General features: G+C 46.4%; 1 protein-coding gene across 1 annotated transcript in view; it reads right to left on the reverse strand.

Moving 5' to 3' along the window:
* Positions 1-3783, reverse strand: part of MATCAP2 (microtubule associated tyrosine carboxypeptidase 2) — a 29002-nt gene extending 25219 nt beyond the window's left edge. Inside the window, exon 1 of the mRNA XM_066585002.1 lies at positions 3520-3783. Within this exon, the coding sequence (XP_066441099.1) occupies positions 3520-3544 (25 nt within the window). The 5' untranslated portion in view covers positions 3545-3783. The remainder of the gene's footprint in view (positions 1-3519) is intronic.
* Positions 3784-16154: the final 12371 nt, after the last annotated feature.

The raw sequence follows: 16154 nt of genomic DNA on the forward strand, positions 1-16154 counted from the left end.
ACAGCTTGAAACCATAAATACTAGAGCACGCCAGCCATTTACAGTCAGTCTCCATTGGAGTTGGAAGTGGGCAACCATGTACTAGGCCAGTGATGGCGAACCTTTTAGGGACCGAGTGCCCAAACTACAACCCAAAACCCACTTATGTATCGCAAAGTGCCAACACGTCAGGGGGCGGGGCTTATCACAACGTATGATTTTACCCCCGTCGTTCTAAAAAGGACAAGGCTGTTTCAGAATAGACCAGGTGCAGATTCTGACTGCTTTTTGGACGCGGAAATACTGCAGAATGTCCTCAGCGGAGATTTCTGTGGAAAATTCTGCAGCATTTCCGCATCTAAAAAGCAGTCAAAATCTGCACCCAGTCTATTCTGAAAGAGCCCTGCCCATTTCTGCCACATGTACACATACCCCAGCGGTAATAGTGACACCTTCACCCCAGCGATAATAGTGACATCCCACAGCAGTAATAATAGTGACACTCCCCCCATTAGTAATAAGAGTGACATACCCCAGCGGTCCCCCAGCAGTAATAATGCCCGCTCCCCCCCCCCAGCGATTCCCCCAGCAGTCATAATACCCCCCCCCCAGTGGTCCACCAGCAGTCACAATGCCACCCCCAGCTGTCCGCCAGCAATAATAATGCCCCCCTCCCCCCAAGTGGTTCCCCCAGCAGTCATAATGGCTCCCCCCCAGCGGTTCTCCTGGCAGTCATCATGCCCCCCTTCCCCCACAGAGATTTTCTTGGCAGTCACCATGCCCCCTCCCCCCAACGATTCTCCCAGCAGTCATGCCTCCGCTCCCCCGCCAGCGATTCTCCCAGCAGTCAGAATGTCTCCCATCCCCCCCAGCGATTCTCCCAGCAGTCAGAATGTCTCCGATCCCCCCCCAGCGATTCTCCCAGCAGTCAGAATGTCTCCCATCCCCCCCAGCGATTATCCCAGCAGTCAGAATGTCTCCCATCCCCCCCCCCAGCAATTCTCCCAGCAGTAAGAATGTCTCCCCCCCCACCCCAGCAATTCTCCCAGCAGTAAGAATGTCTCCCCCCCAGCGATTCTCACACAACGGCTATTTTATTCAGCCTGGAAGGGGGAAGCAGCGGCCTACAAAACCTCAGTGGTCGCTGCTGCCGTCATCTAGATATATAAAAACGAAGTATGTATGTATGTCTGTCTTCGCAGCAATGCGCGACGGGTAAGCTAGTATGTAATAAAAGGCAATCAAAAAGTCGTATTTACTCCAAGATGGTACCAATAGAAAGTACAGGACATTCTGCAAAAAATAAGATGTCGCACAACTAATATCTTTGGAAAAAAAATCAAAGTAGTACAGCAAAAAATAAAAACTTTATAAGTTTGGTATCGTAGTAATCGTACTCACCCATAGAATAAAATTATCATGTAATTTTTGTTGCAGTATGTATACCGTAGAAACAAGATGCACCCAAAAATGGCGGAATTTCATATTTTTTTCTATTTCACACCAGTTAGAATTTTCAAAAACATTTTCAGTACATTCAAAAGTAGCATTGAAAAATACAACTCATCCCACAGAAATCAAGCCCTCATACAGCTATGTCGATGGTTAAATAAAAGAGTTATGAGTTTTTAAAAAGGGGGGGGGGGGGCGAAAATTGAAAAAAAAAAGAAAGGCCCCTTCTTTAAGGGGTTAAGGAAATCGCTATTCATTGAATAATCTAATATAATCTTTCACAGGGGGTTTACAACATGAGAAAATTGTGTACAAAGGGCTAAAAATTAGGAAGAAAGTACACCATTTAATATACTCTGCATCCTGATTTTGTCTCAAAGCACCCCTTTACTGTAAAATAGGGATTACTGAAAGAACAGTACTCGAATGAGACTGCATGAGTTCCCCTGCATGACCCCCCCCCCCCCAAAAAAAAATAAAAATCAGCAGGCCTTGGGTATGTTTTAGAAAAAGGAATGAGTTGTATGTAAAATTGTAACTTCTCCCTATTTCAGTCTCATGTTGTTATAGTGCGGGTGCGCTCTGTGAGTCTAAAGGCCCATTTAGGTACAACGATTATCACTCAAAAGATGCCTTTTGAGCAATAATCATTGTGTCATTTAAGCGCAAGCCGATCGCTTAAACGTTGAGCGATCACCTTGCGCTCCCAGCGGAGGATGCAGAGGACAAGCAGGGAGCCGCTTGTTCTCTGCATACAGCTGTTTCCCACTGGGAGCCCCCGACTGTCATAGAGCCGAGTGCTCCCAGCGGAGGATGCAGAAGACAAGCGGGTTGGCCTTGATATAACAGCTGGGCACACCATGCCGGGTATGAAGAACAGAGCTGGACAGCTGCGTTCTTCATACCCAGCCTGTCATCAGGGAGCGGGATACAGTGGAAACAATAGTATCAGCTGTATCCCGCTGTGAATCCCTGATAAGGCTCATTGTTGTCTTTTAGCATGCTGAAAGACAACGATGAGCGACGGCTGAACGAAAACTGCACGATTTCAGTGCAGTTACACACAACGATTATCGCTCAAAAGACGGTTTTTGAGCTATAATCGTTGTGTCTAAATGAGCCTTAAGTTTGGGTTTGTCCTTTTAAAACAGGCTCAACTCATTTATGTACATAATCATGCATTAACAGCTGCAAAAGCAGCTGCAATCTACCAGTTATCTCTTGCGTCTTAAAAAGGATTTTTCAATACTTTAAAAATTGACGGCCTTTTTTTTTTTTTAGATAGGTCAGCAATGTTACATTAGGGGGGTTTCAACTTTCAGCACCGAAGAAGTTTAGCAACTTGGAGGGCCCATGGTGCTCATGTTACAGCTAAAGCCTCTTCGTTGTTTTTTTAATTGGGTTTATTTTTTACATTTTGTAGCGCCCATCTTTCTCCCATTCCAGTGAGTTATGGCATATGCAGTGCAAACCGGTGTTATACCCAATGTAAACAATCTAGAGGCTGCGACGGTCTCAAGAGCGCCATAGTCCCTTCAAATAGCCGATTGTCAGGGGTGCCGAGTCTTGGGCCCTCGCCTATCCAATATTAATGGCCTACCCTAAGGGTCGTCATCAGTTCTAAAAACATGGAGAACCCTTTTAATATTGTAATTTCCACACACATAGAGAAGAATTGAGATCATGCAGTCAGTTAGCCAATCACTAAAAAACAAAGCAAAGGTTGGTTCAACATATAAGGAACACATAGATGGGTAATATTTATATAGAAAGATAGATTTGACGTAGATTAGATTGCACTAGATTTGACTGAATTAGAGTAGATTGATAGGTGCATGAAAATAATTATTGCTTTGTTACTAAAAACACGACAGAAGAGAACAAGACGGCTGGCATTGGAAGTAATAATAAACAAGCACAATGTTATCTGCACTGCATCAGATGAGAAAGCTCTGGATAAATATACACAATCTTAATTGGGAAGAAAAGGCTACAAATGCTTAAACAGAAGAGTTTAATGTCTTCGCACGACTGAAGACGGCCGTCCTTCGGTCACGGGCGGCTCACTGCAGCAGTATTCGTACTCACCAGTTACGCAGATAGATTCCAGCATTTTTTCTCCCCGGTTTCTTGCTGGCTGTATGTGATCAGTTATTAGGAGCGCTTTGCTTAGAGGAGGCTAGTTAGTGCTGACCGCGGGCCAGCATTTTGCTGTATGCAGACATTTGGATGAGGCGTTTGCTGCAGTGCTTGAAAAATTCTGGTTTATTTCCAAGGGACGGACACAAGAAGAGCTGAGTTCTGTCCTGACGTTCAGGCTGTGGCTATTGTTCGTCTGGCGACAACGGTGGCAGCTTCGTGCTGTTGGAATGCTTTACAGCTCTACCTTGGTCTCCATGGCAACAACTGCGCTACGTCAGAGCAAATAAAAAGGAATTCACTCTAGAGATAAACTTTTACAGGTGACCGACTCCTGCCAAACACATGTCAGAAAGTGAAGTGCAACTTCCTATGAACTTTTGCCACCAGTAACATAACAGAAAGTATCAGTTATTGAAGTATTGCAGAACACATCATTTTCGATATTTTGTACATAAAAAATGTATCAAAGTAAACACTGCAAGATGCAGAAGGAAATTACAGCTCTTGCAGAGGAAACGTGCGCCGCAGCTTCCAATGGCGATGAAAGCTTATTGCTAAGGCTAGAAGCCAGACCCCCATTTATCAGCTCATCCCCGCAATAGGTCTTTTGAAGCAACATCTAATTTAAAGGGGTTATTTCACCAAACATATTTATTACCTATCCACGGGATAGATGCTAAATGTATGATAGTTTGGAAACTGATTGCTGAGACCACCAGGAATCATGAGAGCGGAGTCCCCTTAGTGAATAGATCGCTGGTGCGCATATGTGAACACGGCTCCATTCACTTTGATGGGACTGAGGGAGATAGCTAAGCAGATCGCTCATATATCTCCATAGATAGTGAATGCAGCAGTAGTCATGCATGTGCACTGTTGCTCCATCCACTAGGGGAACTTGGGGTGCCCCATTCTCGTGATCCCTGGTGGTCCCATCATTCTGTCCATAGGTGATTAATGTTTTTAGTGGGATAACTCCTTTAGGATCAGAGTCAGTTAGTTGCTGACTGATGCTTAGATTTGGGTGGCAAGTTTACCATTAGAGTCTAGTTGCCATATTTCTTTGATTTTCTACCCATTTATAACCAAAGCATGTAAATAAAAGCAACTCTGAACTTCAAAATTGCTCAATTTGATCATTTATTTACAGGTAAGACAATCCACTATTAGTGTATTTCAACCCACAAATACCGAACCTCCCTCAGACACATATAGAGTAAAGGACAGTTAGGCTGTGTATCTACTGTTGTGGAACTAAACTGAGGTATTAATTTATACTGTATTCAAATATATTAAGATACATGAAATACACAGTTTTATCCTGCTGAAAAAATGTCAACTACATGAAAAAAATACTAACACTTTACAGTGATACTCATTGTTATTTAAATTTATGTGTTACAGTAATGCAAATTGTGCGTGCAAATCCCATTATATTAGCTAATCACTTGTATAATAGTTTCCCATATGAGTTAATGCAGCAAAGAACTGAACAATGGCTGCAAACAATGGAACTGGGCAAGTCAAGGTAACTGAGAAGAGTAGAGAAACAAACAGAAGTTGCTAAGTGAAACTTCACAGTTCATACCTGTAATAGTAGACTCTAAACCAACATTAAGGTCTGTCTGGAGTTAAAAAGCAGCCCTGCCACTATTATGTATTACACACATATACATACATACACACACTCTTTGTCAGAAAAAAAAATCAAGCGCCTAGAAGTTGTTGTTTTGCTGCAGAACCTGGCATGCAGTTCGATCTCAGGCAGATATACAAATGATGAGAGTTGTGGGATGATTAGATGAACGGTCTTGTCACCAGAGGCCCTAAAAGTGGTTCCCCCCTTGGCCTATAAAAGGCCCTCGGAGGCTCCTTGTGTGTAGTGACTTCTTCTGCTTGTGCAGAGCTTGTTGACCACTAGACGCCTCTATGACGCAGAGAAGAGATTTCACCCCGTTACCAGAGTCTGAGAGGGGCGCATTATTGGAATGTGAGAAGCTGAATGGTCGTATCGATGAATTGTCGCCAACCGCCCATTCTGCCCAGACTGTTAGGAGGTGTTGGGACCAGTGGATGTGTGAGGGCACACAAGGTGACCAGGCTCAGGATGCCGCCGACAGACCACCAGTAGAGATGAGCATTTGACCAGACTGTTAGGAGGTGTTGGGACCAATGGACACATGAGGGCACACAAGGTGACCGGGCCCAGGACACCCTCGAAAGACCACCAGCGGAGAGGAGTATATTATTGTCTAACAAGCACGAGCAGCTCCAACTGTTTCATTGTCTGCCATCCAGAAACAGGTGGTACTACAATTTCCAGGCGCTCGGCTGAAGTACATTTGGTCTAATGGTGCCGATTATGTGTATTGCCTTTGACACCCACCATTGCTTCATTTTGCAGTGATATCGTGAATGAAAAAACTGGATTTCTATACACTGGAACTGAGTTGTCTTCAGCGATGAATCCAAGTTTAGTTTGGGCACTGATGAAGGCCATGTTCATGTCTGAAGACCTAGGAGTCAGCACCTCAATTCTGCCTTTGTTGTGGAGCAGCACACTGCCCTCACTGCTGGAGTAATGGTCTGGGGGTTCATCGCATACAACAGTCAGTCCCCCGTAGTAGTGGTACGAGGGACAATGACAGCTCAGCGATATGTTCAGGACATCCTGCAGCCACATGTGTTCTCCTAATAGCGGCTTTCAAGAGGCATTTTCAAGCAGGATAATGCTCAGCAGCACACACAAGGGGCTCACAAGAATGTCTCCACAACATTGTCACACTTCAGTGGCCTGCCCAATCGCCAATAGAACATGTATGGGACAATCTGGCACGCCAACTTCATCAGCCAACAAGCTTGCACTATACAAAATTGACAACAGTTGTCTGAACCCAATTTTGGTAGGTCCGGTCATTTATTCTATGTGTTTGGGGCCTCCTGACTTTTCCTTAACAGATGATTTTGGCAGGAAGCCGGATTGGGCACGTTGAATCTCTAGTGTTCCCTTGTAAAACACGTAAATGCTCAGCCGATCCGAGTAGTTAAAAACATATATATAGTGGGAAAAATGAGTATCTGGATTGCAGGAACAGGACTTAAACAATAGAATAAAAATATATTCATGGTATAAATAGGATAGCAATAAATACAATAGTGGATCTACTAAGTCATATATAATACAAGCCAGACAAACAAGGCAATAAATTAAGACTGTCAGATCACACAAAATATAAATGCAAAGTTGTTACCACATCATAGTCAAGACCTGTATCCTGAGCCCCAACGCATGTTTCACATCTGCTTTCTCAAAGGGCCCCTTTGAGAAAGCATTGGCATGCAGGCATTCAGATATAAGCCCTTCCCTGTAAATCATCCCTGCCGGGAATTCAATGAATGGCTGAGTGCTGCCTGTGATTGGCTGAGCGCTGTGACCAATTACAGGCAGCACTCAGCTGTCATTCAATAAATGGTTGAGTGCTGCCTGTGATTGGCTGCACGCTCAGCCAATCAGACACAGCGCTTTCAGGAGACGGGGATTTTTAAATCCCTAGCAGGAGAAGAAACTGCAGAAGAGCAGAAGAGTGTTGGGGAGCCAGCGCCTGACAGCAGCGGAGAGATGATTTTTTTTTACAGAAGCTAGGGATGATTTTCAGGGGAAGGATTATATTTCAAGCCCTTCCCTGAAAATCACTGCATTAGTTGCCTGCATCCCATTGAAAGCAACGGGATGGCATCGCAAACCTTTGCCACAGCTGTCACAGCTGTGTCAAGGGATTCCTTTATTCCTGTGGGGAGTCCCCTTGTCACTGAACACTGACAATGCTGTCACGGTGTTCAGTAATGAGAGACTCCCTGCAGAGAATCTTTCCACGCAGCACAGGGCTTCCCAGTGCACTGATGTCCTATCTTTTGCAGGTGTGAGTATTTTGCACCTGTAAAGGACGGACATGTGAACACACCATCGGAAACCAATAGTTCTATCAGACGCACTTATTTCTGTGCATATAGGCGCAGAAAAAAACGCTTGTCTGACTTCGCCCGCAGACGCACTTTTTTCCCCCAGTCAGTGTGTCTTATAAAGCAAACGTACTGGAATTCAAGCTGGCCATCACTATTGTAGGATCGCATGCCAACAGCAGGGCAGGTTAGCAGTTCTCTATCTCCTCTGCACTGCCGCCCGTACATACTGCTGATTGGTGGTGGTCGTTGTCAGGAAGAGGCATTTTCCAGTAGGATAATGCTTGGCCGCACACAAGGGGATCACAGGAAGCCCCCACAACAGTGTCACACTATTGTGGCCGCCCGGTCACCAGATTTATCACCAAAAGAACATAAGTGGGACCATCTGGGATGTTAACTTCCACATCTTGTATCCCAGTTAGAGGCGGTACAACAGGGTCCTAGAGCCTCTATGCCCGCTCGTATCACATCTTGTATCCAAGCTATAGACAGTCCAACAGGGTACTATAGCCTCCATGCCCACCATATCACATCTAGTATTCAAGCTAGAGGATGCCCAACAGGGTACTAGAGCCTCTATGCCTGCTCGTATCACATCTTGCATCTGAGCTAGAGGCGGTCCAACAGGGTCCTAGAGCCTCCATGCCCGCCCGTATCACATCTTGTATCCAAGCTAGAGGTGGTCCAACAGGGTACTAGAGCCTCAATTCCCGGCCGTATCACATCTTGTATAGATTAATTACCGTACATTAATTACATGTATAGACTAAATAGTTTTCAAAGTTAAAATCAACTAAAGCTAATCGTTTGGGGGGCGTGGCCAAGCGGATGGCGGAGTAAGCCGCACTTTAGACGGGCTCCCGCGTCTCCTACCTTCCCTGCAGCCCTGAGGCACCGGCGAGCGGCAGAAAAGGAACCCCGAGTAATCCATGGGGAAGAGAAGACCCCCCCGGTCACAACCCTGTACTCCGGTCAGCGGAGGCGGCGCTATGGAGCGGTATTTCGGCGGAGCGGGAGAGACAGCCGCGGGAAGCAAGATGGCGCCGGCATCAGCAGAATCGCGGGAACCGCAGCAGTCCACACAAGCACCTGCAGTCCAGCGCCCCAGAGCTGAAGCCCCGCAGACAGCGATAGCAGAAGGCAGACCAGGAAGAGAGGAAAGCTGCAAAGACCTTCCCCTGGCAGAACGGCCGGAGCAGAGAAGAGACACCATGAGCGTGGGTGCAGTGAGTACACCGGGCAACAGCCCCTGCACACAACACAGCTCACCCTCCCCCACAGCACAGACCCGCATGTCTGATAGGGGCAATAGCCCAGCATGGACACTGTCTCCTATGCCCAACACCACAAATAGCTCACCCCCCAAGGACACCAGGGGTCCCTCACATGAACCAGGCGATGATGCCTGGAAACGCCACATTATGACGATACCCACAAAGAGCGAGCTAACCGACCTGTTCCATGAATTTGAAGCATCCAACAAGCAAGCTATAGACAGTATACGCTCAGACATACAGCATCTAGGCCACAGAATAGTGCAAATAGAAGACACCCAGGAGGGCACGGCGGCCATATTAGAAAACCATAGACAAGCAATACAAGCACAGGCAGATCAGATCACAGGCCTTATTATGCATATTGACGATCTGGAAAACCGGAACCGTCGAAACAATATCCGAATACGAGGCCTGCCAGAGGAGGTTGAGGGACAACACTTAGAAGAATGGGCACAGACTTTCTTCCAACAACTATTAAAACGGCCAGCGGAGAGTCCGATAGAGATAGACCGGATCCATAGAGCCCTGGGACCTAGGGCCACAGATCCCAACAGGCCCAGAGATATAATTTGCAGAGTTCATTTTTATAAGGACAAAGATGCGATCCTTCGAAAGGCCAGAGAGAGAGGAGACTTACACCATAATGGCAAACCCGTTATACTTCTTCAAGACCTAGCGCGACACACTCTACGTATGAGAGGAGCGCTCAAACCTCTCCTGGCAGCACTGAAAACTCAGGGGACACCATACAGATGGGGGTTCCCCTTCTCACTGTCCGCCACAAAAGACGGGAAAACAGCTGTCTTCCGCAACTTAGGTGATCTCCCCAACTTCTTAGGAACGCTACAACTACCAATGATAGCCCTGCCGGACTGGCCCATGGTCCCAACAGCCCTGGCCCCCACAACACAAGAACAATGGCAGAACACACAACCCAAGGCCCAACGAGACAGACGAGCCCGCCCAGACAGAAACACATGAACCCGTGAGGATATATTTAAAAGGATCACCTTTGACCTGAACTCTCTTAACAGCGGCCCAGAACATCAAATTGACTTTGACTCCACCGCCCCTGCCTCGGCCATCCCACGAGAAGATGTTGAGACAAATAGACCACATCTCCCATAAGTTTCCAAATCCTAGGATGGGAGAAGTGTCAAATGAGACCACCTACTGAGGCAGAGAGGACTCTGGGCCACGGGACTGACTCACCGCTAAGAGACTGAGACGAGTCGTTTTTCAGAGTTAATAGTTGAAAACTTTAGTTATAGAAGGACCTCTACCTATTTTCCTGCTCAACGTCTATATTTCATGCTTTATCAACCTCTTCCCCCACTCTACACTCTTAATGTAAAACATAACTATACATCCCCTGGTGCCTCAAGGGTCATCCTCTAAGGCCCCCCCAAAAAAGGGGCCGGTAGCAATAACCACACACTGGCCTCGTTGGTGGGGGACGCGGGGGTCCGGCGCATTCCCTTCCGGCACCTCCTCGCTCCCCACACAGGGCGACCAATCGCATTTTTGCGACCACTGGCAAAACCCAAGCCAGTAGCTCGCCCAGAAAGCATGCGCAACTACCCTGCGCTGCACAAGGCTTCAACGGTAAAGCCTTTCTTTCTCTACCTTTTTTCTTTGCTCTCTCTACTCCTACCTACTCTCACTATGACAGCTCTTACCTGCATACCCCTCCCCCCTTCCCCACCCAAACACCACTCACCTAACCACCGCCGACCTCAGCTGAGACAACTCATAATTCGAACAGATGGCTGATCTCACCTTCAGCACCTTTAACGCGAGGGGGTTAAACAAACCGGCCAAGAGGGGGCAGATCATGGACCACTTCCACCGCAAGAGGACAATGATAGTCTTCTTACAAGAAACACACTTCCAGGAGTCCAAGGTGCCCAAATGCAGATATCGCCACTATACCTCCTGGTATCATAGCCCACATCCGACGAAAAAAGCAGGAGGCACTTCTATAACAATACACAAACGATTACCACACAAGCTCTTGGCCTCCGAATCAGATAAAAATGGGAGATACCTATTCCTAAAAATTCAAGTAAATGATGAAATAATAACATTGGCTAATGCTTACTTCCCAAATCAAGGTCAGCAGAGCTTCGGAATCCGGTTACTGGGGGCTCTGGCGGCCTTCGCGGGTGGGTCCAATATCATCCTGGGAGGAGACTTCAACCTCAGCATGGATCCGGTCCGTGACTCCTCGGGGGGTACGTCGGGGGCTTCCCCCTCAGCAACACGTACACTCAGAGCAGAACTAGCCAGTCTTAGACTGATAGACATGTGGAGGACACTTCATCCCAGAGAACGAGATTTTAGCTTCCATTCACTAGCTCACAACAGCTATCATAGACTGGATTATTTATATGTATCACACGGACTGTTGGATAGGAGGCCCTCATCATCAATTGGCTCCTTTGTGTGGTCGGACTATGCTCCAGTATGGGGATCACTAGTAATAGGACAGGGGAACAAAACGAGCTTTGACTGGCGTCTAAATGACAATCTCCTGTACGATGCGGTATGCCTACAGGAAATACAGCAGTCAATAGGCACCTTCATAGCCAACCACGCCTCAGATACCACTGCAGCTCCCCTGAAATGGGAAGCTCTTAAGTGTGTACTACGTGGAATCTTTATATCGCATGGGTCTAGAATTAAAAAACTGAGGTCCGCTAAACTAGAGACACTATTAACCCACCTAAACAAACTAGAGACGACAAATAAAACGTCCCCTGCTGCGGACACCGCAGCGGAGATCTCAGCGACCCGAACTAGCATTCTCAGCATACTAGACCAGACCTCTCTATGTCAACGCGACAGAGCCAGAGGAAAGTTCTACGAGTGCGGGGACAAGTGTGGCAAGGGATTAGCGAGAGCATTAAACCCCAGGCCACCCCAGACTTACGTATTCGCCATAGACAAATCAGGGGAGGGGTTAGTCCACGACAACACCAGAATCCTCGAGAGCTTTCACACATATTATCAAAAATTATATAACTTGAAAAAGGAACAAAACACCACGAAAGGGGAACACAGCACAGAAAGAAATACATACATAACAGCCCATGCCTCTAAAAGCATATCCCACGAGGACATGATGGCAATGGAGACTGACTTCACACTACAGGACTTGGGAGAGGCGGTCGGATCCCTGAAAATTGGCAAAAGCCCGGGCCCGGACGGGTTCACACCCCACTTTTATAAGATATGTTGGGAACGCCTGGCCCCTTTGATGCTGGAAGCATTCAATACAGTATCTAGAACATCCCCCTTCCCGGCACAAGCACTGCAGGCGGTCATAACAGTCCTCCCAAAACCTGGAAAGGACCCGACCAACTGTGGAAGCTATAGGCCAATATCACTTCTAAACATCGATACCAAACTATTTGCTAGGATGCTGGCGAGCCGCCTGCAGCCCCACATACCGACCCTGATACACGGGGACCAGGTGGGCTTCGTCCCTGGGAGGGAGGCAGGGGACAGCACAGTCCGCACTCTAGCACTTATATCAAGGGCCGTTGAGTCAGGTACACCCCTCTGCCTTCTATCGGTTGATGCCGAAAAGGCTTTTGATAGAGTGGATTGGGGATTCCTGGAAACGACGCTAAAACAAATTGGGCTGGGCACAAGATTTTTGGAGTGGGTTATGGCACTCTACACCAACCCCTCTGCAAAAATACGAGTAAATGGGAACCTGTCCAGGCAGATCCAGATCAGGAACGGAACAAGGCAGGGCTGTCCCCTGTCTCCCTTTTTGTACATCATAGTGATGGAGACCCTGGCCAATGCCCTCAGAGCTAATACAGACATCAGGGGGCTACAGGTGGCCAATGATGAACAGAAAGTCGCCCTCTACGCCGACGATCTTTTAATCTACATATCAAACCCGAGGATAGCTCTTCCCAGTATCCTGGAAGAGTTCAGGAGATTCGGCCGCTTCTCCAATTTTAAGGTTAACTTAAATAAATCTGAAATCCTGAACATAAACATACCCCACAATGAGGAAAGAGACATAGAGAACGCATTCCCATTCAGATGGGAAAAAAAAGGGATCAAATACCTAGGGATAACAATCACACCCGACATAAAAGATCTCTTCCAATTAAACTATAAACCACTCTTAGCGAAGCTCGAAAAGGATCTGGATGGCTGGCGGGCAGTACCCCTCTCCTGGTTCGGTAGAATCAGTTCTATAAAAATGAACGTCCTACCCAGACTATTATATATCCTTCAAACCATACCCATCAGACTTCCAGGAGCTTATCTAAATAGGATCAGGAAAGTCATGATGAGGTTTATCTGGGGAGACAAAAGGCCGAGACGCAATTGGAAGACATTAACTGGCCCCAAAGAGAACGGGGGAATGGGGATACCCAACATTTCACTTTATTATAAAGCCTCACTAACAAGAAGAGTTCTGGAACTCATACGGAACAGATCCCGGAAACGCTGGGCGGCCGCGGAGCAAGACTCAGCTCCTTACAGGGGAAGGGGCCTGGTCTGGATCCCGGGCAATGGAAAATTCAAAAACCTGGGACTCTCTCCATTTATTGAAGGGGTACTGACAACTTGGGTAGGCCCCGCAACTAAGGCAGGCCTGATAAAGAGACCAGGACCCCTGACCCCACTAGTAGGAAATCGGGATATCCCAACATTTTATAACGGCTCCTCTATTGTAAACCTACTGGTGAATGATCAGACAGAGGACATCCCCAGAATAAAAGACATGCTAGGAGGAACTGGTATAAAACCACTAGGAGAGATCTTAGAGGGCAGGGACGTACCAGCTGGAGCATGGTTCCAATACCACCAATTATGCCACTATATTAGGTCTTTGGGGGGCCCACAATCCTTAGAAACCTCCACGACACCCTTTGAAAATCAATTTATTCTCAATAAGCTAGCAAGAGGTAAAATATCTGAGTTATATCACTTTATGATAGCGGAGAATAGCCAAAGAAGTGGTGTAGTGCTGGAAAGGGAATGGGAAAGGGAGCTAGGCGGTTCCCCCCCCGAGGAGTCATGGAGGAGATCATATATCCTAACACATAAAATCATCACCTCTAGCAAGTTACAAGAATTAAATTACAAGATTTTGACAAGATGGTATAGAACACCGGCAGGGCTTGCTAGAGTCTTCCCACAATATCCGGACGTATGTTGGAGATGCCTAAGAGAAAAAGGCACCTTTATCCACATATGGTGGTCGTGCTCGATGATCTGCCCCCTCTGGCAAGAGGTTGGCGCGCTCTATTCCTGGGTGAACAGACAGAATCTGAAACTGACCCCGGAAATAGCGTTGTTATCAATGCTACCAGGCTCTGTAGCACAGGCCAAGAAATCACTATTGAGGTTTTTCATATTGGCTGTACGCCAAATAATTCCCAGAAAATGGAAATCCACATCACCACCCACAAGACTAATGTGGATCGAAGCACTAGACAATATACAATACCTGGAAGAACTATGTACTAGAGACGAGATGAGGCATAGTGGCTATCTGGCAACCTGGTCCGCCTGGGTCATACATCGGAAATCATCAGAGGTGTCAACATGGGTCATAAGCGGCATCACCCCCCCACAACAATTCCAAACCACCTTACCATGATTAAGTTGCTGAGACAATCGATCGATGCCTAAGCAACTAGCGGGTTGGTCCACCCTTCCCACCTCCACTCCCCTCCCTTTTTCCCCTACAATACCCCCCTTCCTCTCCAGCTTCATCTTTAAATCTGTCTTTCGCTCTCCTCCCTTTTTCTTTTTCCCCTTGTCTTTCTTGCTATCTTTTAATAATAAGCACCGTTAGTATCATTGTTAGCTCATGTTAAAATAATTTCATAAGTCAAGTTTGGCAGATACATTCAGTTTAGTGTTATAACGTATAAAATTGCACAATATTGCAAAGTGATATTACCTGACAACGTTTGATGACATAAGATGTTAATTGCATAACTTTTTAAAAATAAAACACATTTTGAACCATAAAGCTAATCGTTTGGGTATATTTTTTCAGCTCAGTCTGTCAATAGGCCGGGGAGGGGAACCATGATGCAAAAGATCTCCACGCATTTCAGCAGTGCTGTCCAAACAAGTGCTAATAATTCTTGGAATAGGAATTTGAGGTTAGTGCTGTAGAACAGTAAAATTTCACCAAAACATGCGTTTTTCTGGGCTCTGTTCCCTTGTTTTAAGTATTTAAATGTGCTCAGTACTTAAAGGAGTTATCAACTTTAGACAACCTATTCCACATATGTTATTCGGGAATTCAGAGTTAAATCCGTCCAGAATGCTTATCTCCTAGTCAGAGCGGTGAGCTGCAAAGAGCATCCCAGCTTTGGAGGATCTGTCCTGCTTTAAACAGACAACCCATTGCTTTGAAAGCGTCTCTTTAAGGGGGTAATTCAGAGACTGGGCAAAATTGCCCTAACGGTTCCACTTATTGCCATTATTCTAAACATCCATCTAAATTGTCAAAGTGAACTCTAGTAACTTTTTTTGCCGCCATGCTCTACCACTGCTAGCTTCAGATTAACACATTGTTACTTAAAATGGGAGGACGACTGCAAAAACTACATCCCCCACAATGCCTCATTGCCAGTTACTGACATGGGCATTCACAACTGTACAAACTGGGTCAATAATACAGAATCTGAAGGCACTGAGCAGCCTGACCGGTAACAGTGGAGTATACAGATCGTAACTACTGGATACCAATGGAGAACCAAGCGGGGGGGAGGGGGGGGGGCGACCACGGGTAGAGCAACATCTCTGCAGCTTTGTAAAACAAGGTATAACATTATATTGCACAATTCTCTGTTATCACCTTATGAAGCATATAACTTTCACTTTGAATCACGGGAACACCTCTTTAAGCATTACACAGTGCCCAATCACCCAAAATCTCCCATCATTTTAATGGAAAAAATCACCAGCCCTTCCCCCATCAATAAAGGCTTGAACACATTTGAAAGTCTCCATTGGTCTGTGTCTTTGCTGCCTTCTCTGAGACGGTCGACAGGCACTTCTGCTTTTCAGTGGTTACCAATCAATTGATTCTTTAAAACGCAGTATATAGCGAATTAGTTAGGACATGAAATTTCAAGGTAACTTATGAGAATTTATGGTCCGAGACTGTCTTAAGCTGCGGTAGTTACCGGTATGGCCACAGGGCTCTCTCCGAGATGGCCAAAGGGCTCTCCGAGATGGACACGGAGAAGGAGTAGTGAGGTGTTTGTGGCGCAGCAGGTATTTTTACCGCCTTCTCCCTTTAGTGAGGCGGCACTACAAGTCCCAGCAGGTCTGCAAGAATAGAAG

The sequence above is a fragment of the Eleutherodactylus coqui genome, chromosome 12 (assembly GCF_035609145.1).
Source record: "Eleutherodactylus coqui strain aEleCoq1 chromosome 12, aEleCoq1.hap1, whole genome shotgun sequence".
Taxonomy (NCBI): Eukaryota; Metazoa; Chordata; class Amphibia; order Anura; family Eleutherodactylidae; genus Eleutherodactylus; species Eleutherodactylus coqui.